This window comes from Psammomys obesus, unplaced genomic scaffold (assembly GCF_907164565.1).
Source record: "Psammomys obesus unplaced genomic scaffold, mPsaObe1.curated_primary_1811, whole genome shotgun sequence".
In the NCBI taxonomy this organism is placed as follows: domain Eukaryota; kingdom Metazoa; phylum Chordata; class Mammalia; order Rodentia; family Muridae; genus Psammomys; species Psammomys obesus.
In genome coordinates, this window is record NW_026590061.1 from 2264848 (window position 1) to 2273944 (window position 9097).

The 9097-nt window shown below is 50.7% G+C and overlaps 1 protein-coding gene across 1 annotated transcript in view; it reads left to right on the forward strand.

Annotated features, from left to right (window-relative positions):
- Nucleotides 1-9097, forward strand: part of Tm7sf3 (transmembrane 7 superfamily member 3) — a 29207-nt gene that overhangs the window by 3448 nt on the left and 16662 nt on the right. The window contains exons 2-3 of the mRNA XM_055605642.1: nucleotides 5170-5324; nucleotides 7840-7990. Of these exons, the coding sequence (XP_055461617.1) occupies nucleotides 5170-5324; nucleotides 7840-7990 (306 nt within the window). The remainder of the gene's footprint in view (nucleotides 1-5169; nucleotides 5325-7839; nucleotides 7991-9097) is intronic.

Consider the following 9097-nt stretch of genomic DNA (forward strand, 5'->3'; position numbering starts at 1 on the left):
TGTCTGCTGGCTTCTGCAGCGTCCTTCTGTCTGCTGGCTTCTGCAGCGTCCTGTCTGCTGGCTTCTGCAGCGTGGCTGCCTCCTTTTTACTTCGAGGGAACAGAGGCCCAGAGGGAATAAGTGCTGCGTTGCCTCAAGTCACATAGTTCAGTCAGTGTTGAGCGGGCATTTACTGCCAGGCCACTGGGGCAGTGCCAGACACGGGATCACCAGATATGCCAGAGACCTGCGTGGCCAGGAGCGAAACCACAGGAGCTTGGGCTGGAACCCAGTCTTCTGTACAGATTGTGCAATGGTTCCTGGACAGCTAGTCATTTCCTCACACAAGACAGCTCAGTTAACGGCAGAGAGGGGCCTCTCTCTTATTCACTGAACTCGGTGTTTGCAGTTGGCAATTACCCGGTGAACTTTCTGGCTTTTTGATTCAGGGTCTCATGTGGCTCTGGCTAGTCATGAATATCTCATCCTCCTGCCTCACCCGTCTCCCCAGTGTTGAGATTTTTGCACTGTTAGTGCGCAAACCCAAGGCTTCGAGCATGCTAGTCAGGCCATCTCCCAGATGAGTTACACTCCCTGGCTTCTCTGTGGTTTTTAACAATTGTTTTTAAAATCCATGTCTGCAGCTAATACCAGGGATTTTATCTAAGTGCTATGGGAGATTCTTGGCAGGAGATCACCTCCAGAGCAGCCAGATGTGTTGGTGTACTCAATAACCTGCTTATTTACATTTTTAATGTCGCTTTCTCCCTACTCCACCCCAATCCCTTCCAACACCAGATAGGAGAGAGAAAGGGTTAGTGGGAGAGAGGGCGCAGTTCTCTTAGCTGCTTCCTGCTGGGTAGGGTTGTAGGGTTCCTTGGAGACAGTCCAATCCTTGTTTCAGGAGATCTCCAACTTCTTGTCTCACAACAGCAACAGGAGTCAAGGGAGGAAGCAGCAGCCTCCTTGCTCTTTCTTGGAGCTCCCCAACACTCTCTGGGCTCTGGCATTTCTTCTCTCTCCAGAGTCCTCAGATTTAAACTGTCAGCAGCTGGCAAAGAGCTCCTTTCAGAGTCCACGTGAAGAAAATCGTCTGTTGCTGTGGACCATCTGAATCATTAATCAGTCCCATATCCCACACCTGGGATTAGAGCAAAAACTTGTTTATATCCACAACAAGGATGTATTTCATTTCCTTATGATAAGGACAATTCATAAAAACTAGAGAAACTGATAAATAAGGAGCTGTGTTTGAAAAAGAGAAATACTGGCTGGGCACGATGGTGCATGCCTGTGATCCCAGCACTCTGGGAGGCAGAGACTGGCAGATCTCTGTGCATTAGAGGCCAGCGTGGTCTACAAAGTCCAGGACAGCCAAGGCCACACAGAGAAACCTTCTCAAAAAAAAAAAAAAAAGAAAAGAAAAGAAAAAGAGAAATACTTGAAGGTAGCTGTTGTGAATGTTACTGATGCTAAGACAGGTCCAGGTTTTAGATGTCATAAGCCGTGTCTCCCCACCCCTCCACTATCAGAAATCCGCTGGTCCCTGCTGCAGTCATGTGGGATGGGGCGGGGCCTGTATGAGCGTCTTCTCTGCAAAGGCAGTGGCTCCGAGCAGCAGCTCTTTCTCACTGTCCCCAGGAGGCTGTGTGGAGCCCTGATGTCAGAAGCATGGGCTTCAGCTTGAACTTCAGTGCTGCTCGGCTCTTTGTTCTGTTATGGCTTTTTAGACAGGAATACAGCGCAGGCTCAGTTTAACCAAAAGGGCATCTATGACTGACATCAGAAACTCATATCGCCGGCCTATATGCTTTCTAGGACACTGCCGCAAAACAGAAGTATTTTAATTTATAGTGGGGAATTTTTGAGACAGAGTCTCATATAGTTCACGCTGGCTTCAAACTTACTGACTAGCAGAGGACGACCTTAACCCCTGGTCTTCCCGTCCCTGCCCTGTGGTGGTGTGCATAGAAATGGCCGCCATAGAATCGTGCGTGAGTGCCCCATAGGGAGTGGCAGTATTGGGTGTGACCTTGTTGGAGAAGGTGTGGCCTTGAGGAAGTGTGTCACTAGGGCCGGCCTTTGAGGTCTCAAGCCATCTCTCTTCCTGCTGCCTGTGGATCCAGATATAGACCTCTCAGATCCTTCTCCAGCGCCATGTCTGCCTGCTTCCCACCATGCTTCCCGCCTTGATAATCGTGGACTGAACCTGTGAACCGCAAGCCAGCCCCAGTTAACTGCTTTCCTTGTAAGAGCTGCCCTGGCCGTGGTGTCTCCTCACAGCAGTAGGCACCCTAAGAAAACCTGAGTGGGAGGTGGGAGGTATGCGTGCCGTGCGCAGAACTTTTCTAATCTGTTTTTCATACAGAACAGCAGTGATATGCACGTCAACAGATGCAGCTACGGTGGGCGTTCACAGTGGGTACCAAGTAGCTTAAAAACACCAAGCTAATTGGGTGTAATGGGGCACGCCTATAATCCCAGCAAACCCAGCACTCGGGAGGCAGAGGCAGGAGGAACTGTGAGTTTGAGGTCAGCCTGGTCTACAAAGCGAGTCCAGAGCTGCACAGAAAAACCCTGTCTCAAAACAAAACAAAACAAAAAATTTGGAAGGTAGAATTACCCCCCTCCCAAAACACACACACACAGTACTGGAGCCCAGCCTCACCCATGCTACACAAATGCTATCTCATCAAGCCACAGCGTCAGCCCTGAATTATCAATACTGGCATAGACAGAAGCCTAAGACTTAGTGAATGTCGCTAAACACATACAGTTTTCTTCTTGCATATACGTAGAAAAAAACAGTATGCATCCAGATACTGAATCCTCAACACAGAGTTGGCCTCCATACCCACAAGCTTTGTATCCTGAAGATTCAACTAGCTTCATAGTGGCTCCGAGGTTAGGAGCACTGGCTGCTCTTCCTGAGCTCAATTCCCAGTGACTACATGGTGGCTCACAATCATCTATAATGTGATCTGGTGCCCTCTTCTGGCATGCAGGTGTACATGCAGACAGAACACTAGACATAAGAAAAAAAAGTGTATCTCTCTGTACCGAATTTGTACAGACTTTTCATTGTTCTTTAACAATGTAATGATGTAAATAACCCACAGATAAAGCGGGAATGTGGATGTATATCGGCTGTGACACCATTTTTTGTTTTGTTTTGTTTTTCAAGACAGGGTTTCTCTTGTGTAACAGACATAGCTGCCCTGAACTTGCTCTGTAGACCAGGCTGGCCTTGAACTCACAGAGATCCACCTGCCTCTGCCTCCTGAGTTCTGGGATTAAAGGCGAGCGCCATGACGCCTGGCTCACAATTTTTAAAATGCATGTATTGTGTGTGTTTGTACGTGCTTTATTTCCTTGAAAAGAGTCAGTGAAGCATGAAATACACTGGTGGTCAGAAATCCCGGGTGGTCTTCCTGTCTCTTCCCCCATAGCATGGAAGTTACAGTGTATGTGGCTCTATCTCCTGGCTTTTCATATAGGTGCTGGGATTTGAACTCAGGTCCCCTGTGCTCTTACCCACTGAGCCGTTTTATGTGAGGCACAGGCGGGATGGGCAGTTTGAAGAGTTTGGGACTGTCTCCTGTGGATGCTGAGGTGCATGGCACGCATACCAGTGTCAGCCGTCGGGACGTCTGTGCTGGCATTGAGGGGTCCCCATGTTGCTTAATGCCTTTTTTCCTTCTGAGCGCTGAGAATTGAACATTGTGTTTTTGTTTTGGAGAGGGGGAGATTGTTGTTTTAAAATGTAGACTCAGGGCAGAACTTTTATCTTGAGGCTATCAAAGCTGGAAGCTTTTGTTAAATCATGAAATTTCTGATGAGAACACTTTGAAACTTGAAAGAGAATATGTGTGAAGAAAACACCTTGGGCTGGACAGATGGCTCAGTGGTTAAGAGCACTGCTCTTCTAGACGTCCTGAGTTCAATTCCTGGCCTCACAGCCGGCTATACTGGGATCTGGTGCCCTCTTCTGGCGTGCAGGTGTGCATGCGGATAGAGCACTCACACATAATATATATAAATCTTAAAAAAGAAAACCCGCTTGGCGTCCAGCAATGCCTGCTTTTAACCTCACTGCTCACGTTACCAGTTCCAATTGTTAAATCATTTTAATCACTGTGGTTCTATGTTTCTTTTGTAAAAAATTTAGTTCTCTTATGTGCACAGGTGTTTTGTTTGCATGTACATCTGTGCACCACATGTGCGTGCTGCCTGAGGCCAGAGGAAGGCTTGGCTATAGGCAGTTGTGAGCTGCCGTGTGGGTCCTGGGAACTGAACCTGGGTCCTCTGCCAGAGCAGCCAGGCTCCTCACTGTGGAGTCCTTGCTCTTGCGGCCCTTCACCGTCCATCTAGTATGTCGGTGTCTTAGAGATTGGTTCTCACTTGTGGGTTGAAGAAAGAGGTTAAGGAGAGTTGATCACCAACATTGCACTAGAGATGGCTTCAGTCTTCTCCAGGCCGTCTGAGCTGTTGTGGCTTGGAGTCTGTCAAGGGAAATGAGGTCACCAAACGCCTAGGGCACAGTGGAGGAGAGCCAGGAGATGGTGGAGGCGGCTGGACAGATAGGCTGGGATGAATTTGCTTGCACAAGTCTTGGACACAGACAGTGTTTTTATAAGTACTTTGTGATTCCTGTCAGATGGAGGAAATGAGGTGAAAAGTCTGTGTTGTGAGATGGAAAGGGGACAAAAAATCAGAAGATGGAGGACAGAAATGAGCTAAGATCCTCACACAGTGAAACATTAGTGATCCCTCCGTGATGGGAAAACTGTCTCCACCACAGCTGACAGACCAGAAGGCATGCTTGTGTTGTTTTTAAGACAGCGTCATTGTAAAAAACAGGTGAAATTGTTCGCCATCTTCATACATGGGTTTGGGACTCCCGAATGGAGACTGACATAGTCAACAGTGGGTACACACTGAAGTCAGTAGCACCTATGTTATCCTTCACACACACGCCACCCACACACCAAGAGGTCCAGGCTGGCCTTGAACTCGCAGAGATCCCATTGGCTTAGCCTCCCATGTGCTGAGATGACAGGCCTGTGCCTCCTACCTGACTTTGTGGGGGACGTGGGGGGTGAATTAGCATTGCATGTTAGCTTATGGATTGGATTTCCGTAAATTGGTACATGAGGTACAGAATTGTAACAGGAAACTTTCTCATTGTAGGTCTTCTTGAATTTTCTGTGGGAAAATTTACGCACTTTGTGCTCAGTAGGCCCTTTCCGCGGGAGGCCATTCTGCGCCACATTTCCAGCAACACAACCTTTCTTCTTTTCCAAGTTCACTCCCAGTATCAGAACACCACGGTGTCATTTACCAAGGTAAGTACAAAGGATGACTTCAGTGAGGTCATCTCTACAATCTGACGTGTGTTTACGTGTGGCCTGGCTCCTTTGCACAGCCGAGTCCCAGGCAGCCTCTCTGCGACCTCTCTGCCTGGGCATCCTTCTGCACCTGGCTGCCCTCAACGCACAGACTGTGTAGAGGGTCAGAACTACACAGGTTCTAGAGATGGCTGTGGATAACAGAGCCCTAGCTCTATCCCTTCAGCTGGCAAGTATCAGTCTTGGCTTTTTTTTGGTTGCCATGGCAACGGACTCTAGGAAGCCACTGACTCCAGGCACCACTTGCCAAGTTGAAACTCAGCTGGAACATTTCTCCTCCTCCTTCTTGTAGCTCTAAGGCAGCATTCTGACTGCGGAGGCGGGAGGGTGAGGAGTCACGGCCAGCTTCCGCAGCACAGTGGAGCTGAGATACCTGGCCTGGGCACGCTGGCCTTACGGGAGAGAGTGCTCCAGCGGGGCGGCTCAGGGTTAGGGAGCGCTGGCTGCTCTTGCAGGCCCGAGTTTGGCTCCAGTGCCCACACGGCAGGCAAGCATACGGTGAGCAGGTGTGCAGACAGACAAAATATCTGCACACACAGGATAAAGATAAGTAACTAACTAAATCTACAGCGAAAGCTTTTTGTAAACCGAACTTCGGGGCCAGAGCGCTTGTTTTGTCTCGTTAGCTTCAGGGCCTGATAGGATAAATCTTCACTCAGCGGAACTGCCGTGCTTGAAAACGCCAGTGTGCAATTCCTAGAGCTCTCTCTCCGTCCCTGCTTCTCTCTGTCTCTTGTCTCTCTCTGTGTCTCCCCTCTCTCTCCTGTCTGCCTCTCTTCCTGTCAGGCTGGGAATAAAATGCAGGCCGCCACCTAGGTAGACGAGCGCTTTGCTGGCCACCCTGACCCCAGTGTCTGGTGCTGAGAACTGGAGACCGAGGCTGGGGAGCTGGCGCCGCTCTACAAGATCCCAGTTGATCCCTAAAACCACCCAAGCCCAGCCAGGCCTGGTGTGGCTGTGTTACCCGCGCCCTGGGAGGTGGAGTAAGGCACCCTGGCTTGTCAGCCTGGCCCGCCGGTGACTCCAGCTTCGGAGACAGCGTCCTAAAAACAGTGTGTGGGGTCGGAGAGGTGACTCAGTGATTAAAAGCATGTGTTGTTCCTGGGTTCAGTTCCCAGCACCCCTGGGCAGCTCACACCCATCTGTAATGCAGTTCTGGGGAACCTGGCCTCTGAGGGCGGCTGGCATGCACATGGTTACCCGTGAATGCTCACACACTTGGCATACATACATGTTTCCACGTGTGCTCACACATGTATGCGCATGGTCACACCTGTACGCTCACACTCCTGGCGTCTGCACATGGTTACACTTGCATATGAGTGGGCATCCACACATGCCTGTGCTCAAAAGCAGTAGCTGGAAGGCGGCCGTGAGCAAGCCCTTCTGTCTCGGTTAACTGAAGCTGTGGTCTCCGGGTGTCACTATGAGCCTGCAACTGCAGGGTGTTACCTAGCCCACTGTGACGCTGCAAAGGACACAGACACCAATGGATTTAGAGCGGCCTCATGGCACCGGGCCGGGCAGAGTTGACCCTCTAAATTCCCAGCCTGCCCCGGCTGTCTGCTCTGATAACGTCTGTCTTGGCCACCTCCATCCATAGTTCCATAAACACTTATTCTGGACCATTTTCCCCCATTCATGCCATTGCCTATGTTCTCCTCTCCATGCCAACCCGTCGAGGCTTTCTTCCTCCTCCAGTACCCATCTCCTTCCTCTTCCCATGATCCTCCTCTCCTCAAAGCCCTGGAACTTTGACTTCACATACCCCATTGTGCCCTGCCCAGGGCAGGGCTTTAATCAGCCAATCAGGGGTAATTTCTTAGGCCGGTTACACACATCATTTTGAGGTGCGTGAGTGTCTGCTCACCTGAGCAGCACCCAGATCGTGGGGGCAATAATTAGCAACAGAATACACATCACCAGAGCAACCCCAACACCATTCCAATAAGATGGCGCCCCATAAAAAGGCTCCCCAAAAGCGCTTTCCTCACTCTGCCCCGTTTAGACATAAAACTTGTCTTTTGTTATAGCAGTTCAGACTGACTGAGGCAGTAGTTTATATTGCTAAACTTTTATTTATTTACTTTTTTCTTTTGTGCGTTTGGTTGGTATGTATGTGTGTGCACCACATGTGCCTGGTACCTGTATAGCCCAGAAGAAGGTGTCAAGTCCTGGAACTGGGATTATAGGCTGTTGTGAGCCATCGTGTGGGCGCTGGGAATTGAACCCAGGTCCTCTGGACGATCAGCCTGATCTTACCTGCCACCTCCCCAGCCCTTGAGTGCTTGAGTGCGTTCTCCAGTGTGAAGTGTGGATGTGTGAACGTAGGGATAAAAACTGCGGAGATTGTTTGCTTGTTGTCTATGGAGAGTTGTGCACCCCGCGTGGCTTTGCAGCGGATGTGATTTCTCGGTTCTCTTTTCTCCATGGCTTTGCTTCCCAAACACAGACCCTCCGTCCTGGCACCTCCGGAACGGGCACCGACAGAGGACTGGTTTTCGTGCTTAGACCTGAGCAGACTGTGTGCACTTGGTACTTGGAGACGAAAGATACCAAGCCTGTTCAAAACCTGGCCATTCCGCTCTCCTACTCAGAAAGAGGTAATTTCCTGCCCGAGCCCCTCTGCGGGTATGAGCTTCGTTTGTGTAAACCTTCGGAGAACTGCCCTGCTAAACTGCTATTATGAGCCAGGGTGTGTCAGTGAAGAAAGGCAGAGAGTTAGCCTGACTGGAAGCTCAGGGCATGACTAGGCGTTTACTCCTTCGTGAATAAACAGACAGACAGCAAACAGACACTGACCATTTGTGTAGCCCTTGGAAAAGCAGCGTTAGAACCAGCCCCCACAGTCCTGTGTTGTGATGGCAGGGGAGGCAGCAGGCTCATCCCAGAGAAGCTGCAGGGTGTGAAGCACCCTGGGTGTGCCGAGAGCCAGAGAGCAGAGGGCCTGAACAGTTTGCACACACTGCTGAGGTGGGGTCACAGGGGCATTTGGGCAGAGGAACGGTGCCTTCGTCTTTGGCAAGCTGTCACAGAGGAGCTGGTGACATCTTGGCTGGTCAGCGGCTTGCCCAGCATGCGTGGCGGCCTGGGCTGCATCTCCAGCCCCATATAAACTGTGGCACTTGCCTGCAATCCAGCGTGAGGAGGTAGAGGCAGGGGACTAACAGGACTAACAGGTCAGAGTCAGCTCCACAGCAGGTTGAAGGCTACCCTGAGCTACCTGAAGAAGGAGGAGCAGGGTCAGAACTGAACACAGCTATGAGGAGGACAAGTGAAATGCAGGACTTGAAAGCAGGTCCCGAGGCAGGCCTAGGGAGAGGGAACTGGTAAGGCGTGGCGGCTCCACGTTATCAGAGAGGGGCCTCGACCTTCTGTTTGGACAAATGTAAACCTACACAGCAGGTTTACACGTGGGGCTGTTGGGGCGCTGGCTCTTTTACCCAGTGGGCTGGAGTTGGTAGTGACGTCTGTAAGGAACACACTGAGTCTGGGATGCTTGCAGGATATCTGACATTAGTCGGCTGGCCTGGGGTGAAGGGTGAGGGTGGGTAGACAGCCGCTACTAAAGCCAAGGCCTCGTGGGGTGAAGGGTGAGGTTGGGTAGACAGCAGCTACTAAAGCCAAGGCCTCGTGGGGTGAAGGGTGAGATTAGATAGACAGCAGCTACTAAAGCCAAGGCCTCGTGGCGTGAAGGGTGAGGTTGGGTA